Below are 12,702 nucleotides of genomic sequence, written 5' to 3' on the forward strand. Positions count from 1 at the left end.
CCCTGCTCCGAACCTCTCTGCCCCCCCTCCTGGCTCGCCGCTTCCCTTCCAAGCGGTGGCGGTGGCAGCCTCGGTTGCAGAACGTTTCCTGCGCATGCGCACGGAACGCTCTGGCACTTTTGGGGGGATTTGAACATCCCCCCGAAATTTTTGCCACCATTTAGGATTTTTGTGCACACGTGGGGACTGCCCCATGTGTGCACAAACCTCTCCCTCCCCCCCAAGTGCCCCCGATGTCCAGATTTAAGGATCCGCACAGAGGGGGCCAGTTCATTAATAGATATATAGATATGGAGTGGAGGTCCATCAGTGGCTATTAGCCACAAGGTAGAGATAGGAGCTCTCAGGCTGGAGCAAGGGATGCTCTGTATTCTTGGTGCTTGGGGAGGCTTCAAGAGGGGATTGGCTAAACATATGGAGCAGAGGTCCATCAGTGGCTATGAGCCACAAGATATAGATAGGAGCTCTCGGTCTGGGGCAAGGGATGCTCTGTCTTCTTGGTGCTTGGGGGGGGGGGGGAACAGTGGGAGAGCTTCTAATATTCTGGCCCCACTGGTGGACCTCCTGATGGCACCTGGTATTTTTGGCCACTGTGTGACAGAGTGTTGGACTGGACGGGCCACTGGCCTGATCCAACATTGGCTTCTCTTATGTTCTTATGAACTGGATAAACATCTGGAGCAGAGGTCCATCAGTGGCTATTAGCCACAAGGTATAGATAGGAACTCTCAGGCTGGGGCAAGGGATGCCCTGTATTCATGGTGCTTGGGGGGGGGGCAACAGTGGGAAGGCTCCTAGTGTCCTGGCCCCACTGCTGGACCTCCTGATGGCACCTGGTATATTTGGCCACTGTGTGACAGAGTGTTGGACTGGATGGGCCACTGGTCTGATCCAACATTGGCTTCTCTTATGTTCTTATGTTCTAGTTGGGATCTGGACCTGTTTCGCTCAGGACCTCATTGTACACTCTGACCTCTGCCTCACACTGGCTTGTGCAGTTTTCAAAATATGGAGGCAGCTGGGGGGCCTTTGGGCATTCCACGGCTTCTCACATGTGCAGGTTCCACAGTCTTAATTTGCATGTCATGCTACACAGAGCAGAAGAGAGGGGTATTGTTTAGATTTTGGGAGCCCTTGCCCTCAGTCCCGAGCACTTCTCTGTCTTGCTGTTATCCCCCAAAGACCTTTTTTCCATGCAGCAATTGTTTGTTAAAGCACCAACCTCCTGTCAGAGAGATGTCCCTCATCCCCTCCCTCCCTCACCCCCCAAGCACCTCAGGTCGCCTTGTGCTGTGCTTAACACCAAGGATGCCAACCAGCTGCACCCCTGTATCTGTCCTCTGGCCTAGGATCTTTTCCTCCTAGCCCTGTTCTGAGGGAAAGGGATTCCACGCAGAAACAGAGGTACTTAACAAAATTTCTTGACATAGAAAAAGAGATGCTAGAACTGAGCCCTGCTTTTAAATGAAGGGCTTCCTTTCATGGGGTGTTCATGGCCAAGGCCACCTGACTAGTCAGTGGCAGAGTTGATGATGATGATGTTGTTGTTGTTCAGTCGCATAGCTGAGTCCGACTCTTCGTGACTCCATGGACCATCTCACACCCGGCCCTCCTGTCCTCTGTTGTGCTCCGGAGTTTGCTCAATTTCATGTTCGTTGCATCGATGACACTGACCATCTCATCCTTTGCCATCCCCTTCTTCTTTGACCTTCAGTCTTTCCCAGCATCAGGGTCTTCTTCTCCAGCGAGTGCTCCCTTCTCATTGGGTGGCCAAAGTCTTTGAGCTTCAGCATCTGGCCTTCCAGGGAACAGTCAGGGTTGGTTTCTTTTAGGACTGACTGATTCGATCCTCCTTGCAGTCCTTTCTAAGTCTCCTTAGGACAAGGCAATCCCCCTCCCCGGCTGGGAGTCTGTCTACAGCGTTCTGGACTGCCAGGCTGGTCCTGGGAGTGAGATGACGTCACTCCTTACGACTCTGGTGTGTTGAGCTCCTTTCATCCTCGTGGCCTGTTGTTGGGTGTTACAACTTAGAACACTGTTCAGTATTTACTGGGTTAATGATGTTTGTTAAATCACATGTTTGTTTATAACCAATCTGTTTAGAGAGCTAGAAAGCCCGGTAATTTCAGATTTAGTTTGTTGTTCTGATTGGAGACTAGAGTGCCAAGTATTAGCATTTTATGGCTCTTTGTCCTGAGCAAGAAGAAGTTAGTCTCCATTGCTCTTCTGCCATGTTCTGTCTAGCTGTAAGGCTGTAGGAATATAGCTCTTTGTTATTTTACATCCCGTATATATATTCCCCATGCTAGGTTGTAGTAAACTTTTATATTTTAAAACACACCATGGACTCTGACTCTTTAATACTCTGCTGAATGCTGATTACTCTGCTGATTAACTTTAGAAATTAATAAGAATAACTCAACACCTGTCCCCAGAGACCCACCTGGCAGCCTCGGCCACTGCTCTGTGCAATGGGTCAGGAGACGCAACGGTGTCTGTGGCTGCCCGTTTGCTGCTGGGCAAGGCGGCTTCCAGATGAGCCAGGCACTTCAAAGTGTCTAGCTGAGCCATACAGTCCACCCTGCACTGAACTAGGGGTGGGACCAGGGCCATGGTGGCGGCTTGGCACCTGCCCTCCGTGGGAAAGGTCCCAGGCACCATCCCGGGCATTCTGGAGGGAGGGTTCTGTGCCATCAGGGAATCATGGGAGAGCCTCTCTCTGCTGGAGCCTTTGGAGAGCTTCCACCTGTCAGAGCAGGCCACGTGGCGCTAGCTGGACCAAGAGTCTAACTCGGACTCGGTAAAAGGAAGCTTCACACGTGACAGGTCTGCGAATGGCCGTAAACACACTGGGAATATGTCTCTGTGTTGTGTATGCTGACCGCCACTGGGGAGACAGCGAACAGCCAGAGCTTGACTCTGGAAGAACAATAGGGACTAGGCTCCTAGTCCCTCCACTGGGGAACCAATGGGCACCGTGGCGGGAGATTCAAACCCACCAACGGGGCCCAGGGGCGTGTCCCTGGGGGTGTATATAGTTGGCCTGCCGGCCGTTAGTTAATTGTCTTGTTGTGTACCAAATAAAGCGTGCTTTGCACTATGCCGGTCTTTGTCCTTCGTACATGCAGCAAACCCACCACACAATACTCTTGTCAGGTTACTCTCTTTAACCAGCAAGTGCTGCGAGTCATTAATGCAGTTCTCAAATTGCCTCCCCCCTGGGTTTCTGAGCAGAAAGGCTACTGTGTCCCCTCGAGGTCTGCAAGGGACACCTCCCTAGAGGCCTCCCACCCGGCTGTCTGTGTTCCGCCCCCTCCGGCTCCTCTGCTATGGCCAGCGGCCTCTTCCCCTGTCGATCAGGGCTGGCCTCCGGAAGGCACCTGCTTTGTTTCTCTGGGGCTGGAACCAATGCTCCCTCTAAGCTCCGACCCAGAAGACCTGAACAGGGCACTACAGGCCGTGGCTGAGTGGCTCAGGCTGAGCCGGCTGAAACTAAACCCAGCGAAGACGGAGGTCCTGTGCCTGAGTCGGAGTGGACCGGGGTTGGGGCTCCCTCTCCTGACCTTCGATGGGGCGCCGTTGGTGCCAGCGTCAGAGGTTAGGAGTTTGGGAGTGCTCCTGGACCCCTCCTTAACAATGGAGGCTCAGGTGGCATTTTGTCATCTTAGGCTGATTCGGCAGTTGGTTCCCTTCCTCGGCTGCGATGACCTGGCTACAGCGACGGACACCTTGAGGTTAGACTACTGTAACGCCCTCTACATGGGGCTGCCTTTGGGGCAGATCTGGAAGCTGCAGCTAGTGCAGAATGTGGCAGCCAGGCTGATGATGGGCCTCCCAAGTGGGAGCACATCCAGCCTGGACTGAAAGCGCTGCACTGGCTGCCAATAGCATACCAAATCCGCTTCAAAGTGCTGGTACTTACCTTTAAAGGCCTACATGGCCAGGGTCCGACTTACCTGAGGGACCGCCTTTCCCCACATATACCCCCAAGAGCACTTCGGTCCGGGGCACCACATCGCCTGGTGGTTCCAGGCTCCTGGAGGAGATCAGAGTCCTGAGGGACCTTATGCAGTTCCTCAGGGCCTGTAAGACAGAGCTCTTCCGCCAGGCTTTCACATAGGGGCCGCCGCTACCACCGCCACCAACGCTGTGGACAACATTGGGGTTAAGGATGGCCCGGGAAGATCTGCCACAATTTCTGCGTGACTGATACCACTCGATTTACCTGGTTAGGATAGGCTATAGGTTAACATCATCCCTGGAGAACTGTCTGTTTACCATCTGGCACGTATCCGGAGACCATCTTGTTTTAAAAATTGAGTACAACTGTTATTAACGTTTTTATTGTTTTTATCTGTTTTATATGGGCTTTGCCCCTCGTAAGCCACCCTGAGCCCGCTCCTCAGGGAGGGCGGGGTAAAAATCTCAATAAATAAATAAATAAGCTGTGGAGTCTTGTGAGCAAAAATTCTACTTTGTGAGCTACTGGCATTAAAGCGGTGAGTGAGCAATTTGGCTAGTGCATAAAAGACAAAAATGTGTGAGCTGGAGGCTAAAAAACCGTGAGCTAGCTCTCACTAGCTCAGCTTAGAGGGAACACTGGCTGGGACGGACTCTTCCAGCATGCCGCCATCACTGTGTTCTGACCTCTGCAGGGCCCACCTCGGAGTGCAAATCCATTGAGCGTTTTATCTTTTCCTCCCTACGAATGCACAGGGGAGGCCAACTGTTTTCTAGCTGGAGGGGGGAGGGTATTCTTTCTCGCGGGCTCCCCTGCCCTCACTCGCAATGCAGCCAGTAGCACTGGAGGCTTTGCCGGAGAAACAAGGCACAGCGCTGCAGATTTGGATAATATTGACTTAGAAGCCCTTCAGTTTCTGCTTTTGGAACTGGTCTGTCCGGTTGAGCTGTGACTGTGGCGAAGTGCTAAAGGCATCCTGCGTTCTTGACCCCTGACTGGTGGTGCATTAAAATCCTCCCAGGCCAGGAGCTCACTCTGCTTCTGGGCAGCACCACGGTTTTAGTTGGGAGGAGGCCAAGAAGTGCGTCAGCTGAATGGTCCCTGGAGGGGAAGAAAAACAGCAGCAGGCAGAGTACGGCCGGCCGGCCAGGAGCTCTTTGCTGCTGATGAGGAGGGCTCCCTTCCTGATGGCTCTTCTTCGGGGCCTTCATGGTCCCCGGAGGATCTGCCTTGAGATCTTAATGTGATTCCCTGCCCTGTCCCGAGCCAGGCCCTGCCAGCGCTACTTCTGGCTCTTACTTGTGCTTTGCAAATGCGGTAGGTTTCTTCCACTTGTGACCCCTTCACCCTGCAAGTTTTGGAAACTGTCTTGGAGCCAGGCTGGGGCGGCATCAAGGCCCCCTCCTGCATCAACCTCTCTGCTTCCAGGCACAATTCAAACTGCTGCTTCTCACTTGTAAGGACTGGTAAATTTGTCCTCCGGGGAACCCTGGCCAGAGCCCACAACTAGTGAAATGTCTGGGGTATATGGAACGCGCGGTGTTTCAAAATGACTGGCCTGGGCTTCTCTCCTTTCCACTCTGTCTAACAGAGAATGCCGTGAAGCTTGGAGCTCTGTACATTCCTGCGTCAAACTAAATCTGCCCACTCCGTGGTCCCCTTTTTAAGTGCCTTGTGTCTGCTGTCCTTTAGGGGCCGAGGGAGCAACCACAAGGCGTAAATTTCTCCCTCAGGGCATCTAGTGCCTGCTGCAGAGAGAAATATTTCCTGCTGCAGGGCCTGTCGATTCTCTTTCAGGGCCTTTCGGGTGAGGTGGGCTATAGTCTGCCAGGGATGGTGGGCGGGCAACTCTGTGGGGCAGGCTGGTTCACGGCTAAGCTCGCCAGCCTGGGAAACTGCCCTCTGCTCAAGCCCTCCCACAGAACCGCTGTGTGGCCCTGCCTGAGAAGACGTCTAGTTTCTTTTGCGACGTCTCAGGGTTCCCGAGAAGAATCTGCTGAGTCCTTGGTCTGCCCTACACTTCTGTGGCTGCCTCGCTTCCGGCTGGAGCGTGCTCTTTGTCAGATCAGGGGCCTGAGGGCACTGCTTGGCAGGCACTGGCCCGTTGAGCTGCTGCCTCCTCTCTCCTAGCACCCGGCACCTTCTGGGCAATGAAATGGCACTTCAGTAGACCATCAGTGTGATGGTCGTTAACCCTCACATTACCATCAGCTGTGGGTATAGATGATCCTTTGTGCAAAAGTCCCAGCTGTAGAGTCCACCATGTGGCGAGGAGTTCCGAGGGGCTTTTCCCGTGTGCTGCATGAGCAAGCTTCCTTTTGCCCCATCCGAATTAGAGATGGTTGCAGTCCAGGGGCTTTGCCCCATGAACATCTCCAAGAAAGAATTGGCCAGCGAGAAGGGGCGAGAGTGTCCACTAGAGTGGGGAAAGGGGATCTGTCTGCCTCAGCAGGGCTCCTCCAGCCCCCCACTGCCTAAACCTCTGCAATCCTTTCTATGCCTCTGACGGGGAGAGAGACCTCCTCCTGGGATCCGTCCCTCCCTGCTGTGCAGGTGGGAGGGGGGTTGCGCTGACCTGTCTGGGGCAGCCTCTAAGTGGTTCATTAATGTGCTAAATTGGCAGGAAATGGAGAGCACTGGGGGGGGGTCTGCCTGTCAATCCAAGTGAGATGGATGCTGCTGGCAGTGCGGGGGTGGGGCAGGCCTGGCTTAAGTGGGGGCCCAGCTGCTGGTCTGCATTCTGCAGCCCCTGGGGCTGAGGGGGCCAAGCACCCCCCCCACACACACACACATTGAGTAGGATAAGTGGATTTAGTGGCTGGTCCTGGCTGGCCTGCCAGAGATACGCTGGGGAGGCACCCTTGGGCACAGCCTGTGACAGCAGATGCCAGCTCAGATGCCGCTTCTGTCCTTGCCAGTCCGGCCCTCCCCCACCTCCATCCTTGCTCCTCTCTGCTTCACCTCCCAAATATTTGTCATCCACAGTCTGTTGGCTGTAATGAGGCAGCTGCTTTGGGTTCAGACAAGCAGGGACTGGCTGTAGGGTTGCCAGGTCTGGGTTGGAAAATACCTGGAGACTTTGGGGGTGGATCCAGGAGAGGGTGTGGTTTGGGGAGGGGCCTCAGCATCATACAATGCCATAGAGTCCACCCTCCAAAGCAGCAACTCTTCTTCAGGGGAGCTGATCTCTGTCAGCTGGAGATCAGTTGTCAAAGCGGGAGGTCTCCAGGCCCCACCAGGAGGCTGGCAACCCTAACTGGCTGACCAGGGCAGTGGGATGGGGCGGGAGTCCTGCAGGTGAGGAACAGAGCTTGTGACTCCCTGCCCAGACCGGCAGGGTGAGAAGCTGTCTCGCTCCACTGCTCTAGGGTGTGTGTGTGTATGTTTTTGCTGTCAGGTCGCACTTGGCTTATGGCAACCCTGCTGGGGTTTTTAAGGCAAGGGAAATTCAGAGGTGGCTTGCCCGTCACCTGCCTCTGCTCAGAAACCCTGGGCTTCCTGAGTGGTCTCCCGTCCAAGTACTGACCAGGGCCGATCTTGCTTTGCTTCCGAGATCTGATGTGATTGGGCTATCCGGGGCTATATCCAGGTCATCGTGGCTCTACCGACTTGCAGTGAGTCACTCTGCCAAAAGAAACAACTTAATGGTTCGTGTCTTCAGGGGCTTGTTTTGTAACATAACAACTTAGTTCATCACGAAGAGTCCAGAATAGAACTTGGAACTCTGTCAGGGCAAGATTCTGCCTTTCAAGTTCAGTTCCAAACTCAGGGCCATTTTCCGGGTGGGGGGCAGAATGCAGTGCAGTGGATTCTTCCTTGGAACCCCTGGGGTGTCGCTGTGAAAGGCAGTTTGCTCGTTCCGACTGGTGCTCCGTGAACCCAGCAGAATGTCTGAATAGTAGACTGCAAGATAGGTACCAAGAGCGCATTGCTTTCCTAGTGGAGTAGAGGAACATTAAAAATATGCTGACATGAGTGAGTACTTTGGAAAGCTAATGGCTTTGTTTGTGGCACATGGTCAGGAGCCTACTGTCATGCATTGGATGAACTTGGCTCTTTTCTACAGAGGCTGAAGTCACCATAGAAGCGATGGCCTTTTAACAGTCCTCTGTTTCTGTTCTGTCATAGGCGCATGGTTCCCTAGGATGGTTGGCTAAGCCACAGCCCACATCTGCAGGTAGCTTTTACATTGTGCATAGGGACAACAGAAGGGGTGTGTTTGTGTTGAGGAGGGGGTGATGCCTGACTCCTCCCTGGAAACCAGAGAGAAAGCAGGTGTTTGATGGATCTGGAGAAGGAAGTAGGCCTTGGAGAGGAAAGAAGTGGAGGACCCGGCTGGGGTGCTTACGGGAGGGAGCCCCTTCTCACTTCCGGTCAGCTTGGACCGAGGTGGAGACGTTGCTGTTGATGCTTAAGGGGGCGGCAGGTAGTTCTTTGGCCTTAGGACAGGAGCAGTGCTTCCTCTAAGCTGTGGAGTCTGGTGAGCAAGAATTCCACTTGGTGAGCCACTGGCATGAAAGTGGTGAGCCAGTGATTTGGCTCCTGCATAAATTAGTTTGCTCTGGAGCCGTCCTTCCTGAGCAGAGACAACACTGTGTGAGCCGGAGGCTAAAAAACTGTGAGCTAGCTCATGCCAACTCAGCTTAGAGGGGACACAGGACAGAAGGTGTTTTCAGCCTGGGCCAGTCTGTGGCATGCTCTGTGACGATGAGGAGGAAGTGGGCTCTGTGTGACCTATGCGGGGGCTCCTGCTGGGCCAGCAAATGCCTGGAGTGGGTCTTGGAGAGGACAGGACTTTGCAAAGACTTCCTGCTGGCTGCCCTCCCTCTCCTGATGGGTGTCTGCCGTGCCCTCCCTCCCTCCCTCCTTCCCTCTGCCTGCTCTGTGGCCCCAGGGGACAGGGGCCGGGCCCCTTTTGGCAGGATTGGACCTTTGCGGCCCTGCCCGGTGGACTCTGGGCCCTGGCTGGGCTTTGGGTGGGTTAACATGGCCTGATTGGCATCCCGGGGGGAGGGGGGAGTCCGCATGTTGGTGACGTTGTTTTCCTCTTGCAGAGCTCCCGCTGACCTTGACGCCTTCGGCTGAAGCACAGGTAGGCCACTGAAGGGGTGAGGGGTGAGAGCAGAATGGCCCCTGCATCACCTGCCCTCTAGGGTCGCCAGGTCCCCCCTGGCCACCGGCAAGGGGTGGGAGCAGGTAGGGGTGCCAGAGATCCAGGTCAGGAATCTGTTTAGGAGACTTGGGGGCAGAGCCTGGGGAGGGCAGTGGGGTGCAAGGGCACAGAGCCCGCCCCCCAAATCATCAGTTTTCTCTCCGGGGAACTGATCTCTATCATCTGGGCACGAGCTGTAATTCCAGGGGATCCCCAGGTCCCACCTGGAGGCTGGCATCCCTACCTGCCAATTCTCTAGACTTCGTTTAAAAAAAATCCAACCATTTCAGCCAGAACGCCCCCCCCCCTTTGAAGGTCTTCCTTAGAAACCCCGGAAAGAGACTTTCCTCTTTCCTCTTCTCAGCCAATCAGGTGGTGGCAGAGCTTTATGGGATTAGTGGACAAGAGCAGAGAGCTTCTACCTGTCCTGAACGGGAGCAGCCCAAGCCCTCGTGGACCCCTGCGATGGCTCAGCATGACTTTCTCTGGACGCACAGCACCCCCACCCCCAGCGGGTCTTTGCCTGAAACAGTCACTGAATGGCCTGGCTTCAATCAAGGCTCCCTCTAAGCTGCGGAGTCTTGTGAGCAAAAATTCCACTTGGTGAGCCACTGGCATTGTAGCTGTGAGCGAGCCATTGGGCTGCTGCATCAATTAGTCTGCTCTGGAGCCCTCCTTCCTGAGCGAAGGCAAAAATGTGCGAGCCAGAGGCTAAAATATGGTGAGCAAGCTCACACTCACTCAGCTTAGAGGGAACACTAGCCTCAGTGTCTTTCTTCCAGGTGGAACCCGGCCGGGGTCGGCAGTCTACCAGTGGGTAATTCTCAAATGCTCTGGCTCCTCATTTTACCAGGAGGTATTGCATATAGTCCTCCCTGGCTGACTGCCAGATGAAGCAGCAATATTGCAGTTGGGGGGGGGAGGGTGTTGTGAGCTCCCTGCTTCTTCCCACAGGTCTGGGACGGCTGAGAACCAGGCAGAGCGGGACGGTTGGCACAGCCCGTTGGCAGGTGCTGCTGTGCCACCCTTGTTTAGCCAGTTCTGGGATCTGATCAAGAGCAAAGATCAGGTCTTCTGATAGCCCCCCCCCCAGCCCCCCGTTTGGCCTGAGATCCACATCTGTGTTTTCCCCCTACGGATCCATCCCCCCCCCCACTTTCCCCCAGGCCGAGGAGGCGAGGGAACAGAGCCGCTTCTGTGTCTGTCTGGAGGCCCTTCCTGGCCTGTCTGCTTCACTCTATTCCCTGGGGAGGGGCTCGTGTTCTCCTCGGCCTCCAGATAATGGAGCCGCAGTGCAAGCGGGAGGGAGGGGCGCAAGAGCCCCCCCCCCCATGGCTCCGGGAGGAGCCGGGGTTTCATGGCTGCTTTTCAGCCTGGGGTTTTTCCAGGGGGGCCAGCCACGGTTACAACCGCAAAAGCATCAATATAAATGTGAAGATAGTAATGCTGCAGTGCTGAAATAATCAATAATAAAGTTTAAGAAGTGATTTTGTTGTTGTTGTTTTAAATAAGTACTGAGAACCCAGCAGAGGGCACAAACTCCAATTAGCAGTATATAACTCAAAGACTGCTGGAGCGAGAACAGAAGTTGGAGTTGTCCTCCTCAGTGGGTGAGCACACACTGATCTGGCCAGTTTCTTTCTGGACGACGTGGTGCCAGAACTGGAGCCGCCACCGGGAGTGCCACAGTGGGAGAAGGCTGGCCCTCCGAGTGTGGTGCCGGTGGTGTGTGTGTGCCAGTCTCCTGTACACTCTGCTTTAAGAACATAAGAACATAAGAGACGCCAATGTTGGATCAGGCCAAAGGCCCATCCAGTCCAACACTCTGTGTCACACAGCGGCCAGAAATACCATGTGCCCTCAGGAGGTCCAGCAGTGGGGCCGGGACACTAGAAGCCCCTCCCACTGTTGACCCCCCCCCCCAACACTCCAATCAAACTCCTAGATCAGGGAGAATTTTCCCGGGCTTCTTACATCTAACAAGCATTGGCTACATGAAACACATGTGACTTCCTGTGAGCAACACAAACAATCATTTAACCCCAGATACACTGAGTGTAATTTTAACTTGTAATACCCAACAGCTGGCCCTCCGAGTGTGGTGCCGGTGGAGTGTGTGTGCCAGTCTCCTGTACACTCTGCTTTCCGGCTTGCAGATGGTGCAGTCTCTGGGCTTCGCCATCTACCGAGCGCTGGATTGGGGCCTGGATGAGAACGAGGAGCGAGAGCTGAGCCCCCAGCTGGAGCACCTCATCGACCTGATGGCCAACAGCGACTCCGAGGACAGCGGCTGCGGAACGGCCGACGAGGGCTACGAGGGGCAGGAGGAAGAGGAGGAGGCGGTGGAGGGGGGCCACCTGCGAGCGGTGCGCACCTTCAGCCAAGCCATGCGGCTCTGTGCGGCGCGCCTCACCCACCCCCAGGAGGCCCAAGCCCACTACCAGGCGGTCTGCAGGGCCCTCTTCCTGGAGACAGTGGAGCTGAAGGCCTTTCTGGCCAAGATCCGTGAGGCCAAGGAGGTGAGTGCTGCCCGGCCACGTTGCTCCTGGCTTGTCCCCATCTGGGGGGAAGCCTCCTCTGCTGTCTTTGCTCCCCAGGAGGGGTTGAGCCACAGGAGTGGAGGAGACCCTTGGAGCAGCATGGTTGCAGGCTTGGGGGGGGAGCCATCCATCGGCCGGGGGGGGGGCTCCCTGCAGCGGCTGCTACTTCTGTCACTAAAGAGGCAGCGTTCTGCATCCTGTGTCTGTCTGCCAGGCCGCCCAGCCGCCAAGGGCAGGCCTTGGGGGCCACTGCAAAATGGAGGTGCCAGGGCATCCTTTGGGATTGGCAGGTGGTTGATCCAGGCAGGGAAGAAAGCGGTGCAGTGACTGCTGTAATGGGTTGCAGAACAGGCCTCTGGCTGTGGGACCAAAATGAATTCCCCCCTCTGCTGCTGCCCAGAGGATAAACGTTGTTTATTGCTCAGCCTCCTGTCTCGCCAGCAAGGCAGATCCTGACAGCTTGGAGCAGGCCTTGTGGAGGGGGTGGGGGGGTCGATGCCCAGCGATTGTGCCACAAGGCCTGCAAAATGCCCAGCAGGGAGCTCGCTCTGCTGGAGCAAATAGCCCGATGCTCACTGAATGCTGATCTGGCAACAGCTTGCAATGCTTCTGGGCAATGCATTGGGCCTGGACCCTGGCAGGCCTCCAAGAGACGGCCGTCCTTCCTCTGACTGCAGTGGAGCTGCAGGGAGGGCGCCTCATGGCCTGCCCCTGGTGGCTGGATCTGGATGCAGGCCAGATGTTTGTGTGCCAGGAGCAGGGTGTGTGCGTGTGGGGGGGGGAGCTGAGCAGTTGCTTCTCCTCTCTAGCGGCAGCCAGCCTGGGGGGGGTAGCCCTGACCAATGCTCCCTCTAAGCTGTGGAGTCTTGTGAGCAAAAGTTCCACTTTGGGAGCTCCTGGCACTGAAGTTGTGAGTGAGCAATTTTGGCTACTGCATACATTAGTCTGCTCTGGAGCCCCATCCTTCCTGGGCTAAGACAAAAAATGTGTGAGCCAGAGGCTAACGAACTGTGAGTTAGCTCACTCTAACTCAGCTTAGAGGGAACACT

General features: G+C 55.3%; 1 protein-coding gene across 2 annotated transcripts in view; it reads left to right on the forward strand.

Moving 5' to 3' along the window:
* The first annotated feature begins 11,269 nt into the window (after nt 1-11,269).
* The window catches only part of SPIRE2 (spire-type actin nucleation factor 2), a 15,011-nt gene continuing 13,578 nt past the window's right edge, over nt 11,270-12,702 (forward strand). For both annotated transcript variants that reach the window (XM_015406709.1, XM_015406710.1), the window contains exon 1: nt 11,270-11,632. In XM_015406709.1, coding sequence (XP_015262195.1) covers nt 11,270-11,632 — 363 coding nt within the window. The remainder of the gene's footprint in view (nt 11,633-12,702) is intronic.

The sequence above is a fragment of the Gekko japonicus genome, unplaced genomic scaffold (genome assembly GCF_001447785.1).
Source record: "Gekko japonicus isolate JY-2015 unplaced genomic scaffold, Gekko_japonicus_V1.1 scaffold386, whole genome shotgun sequence".
Classification (NCBI taxonomy): domain Eukaryota; kingdom Metazoa; phylum Chordata; class Lepidosauria; order Squamata; family Gekkonidae; genus Gekko; species Gekko japonicus.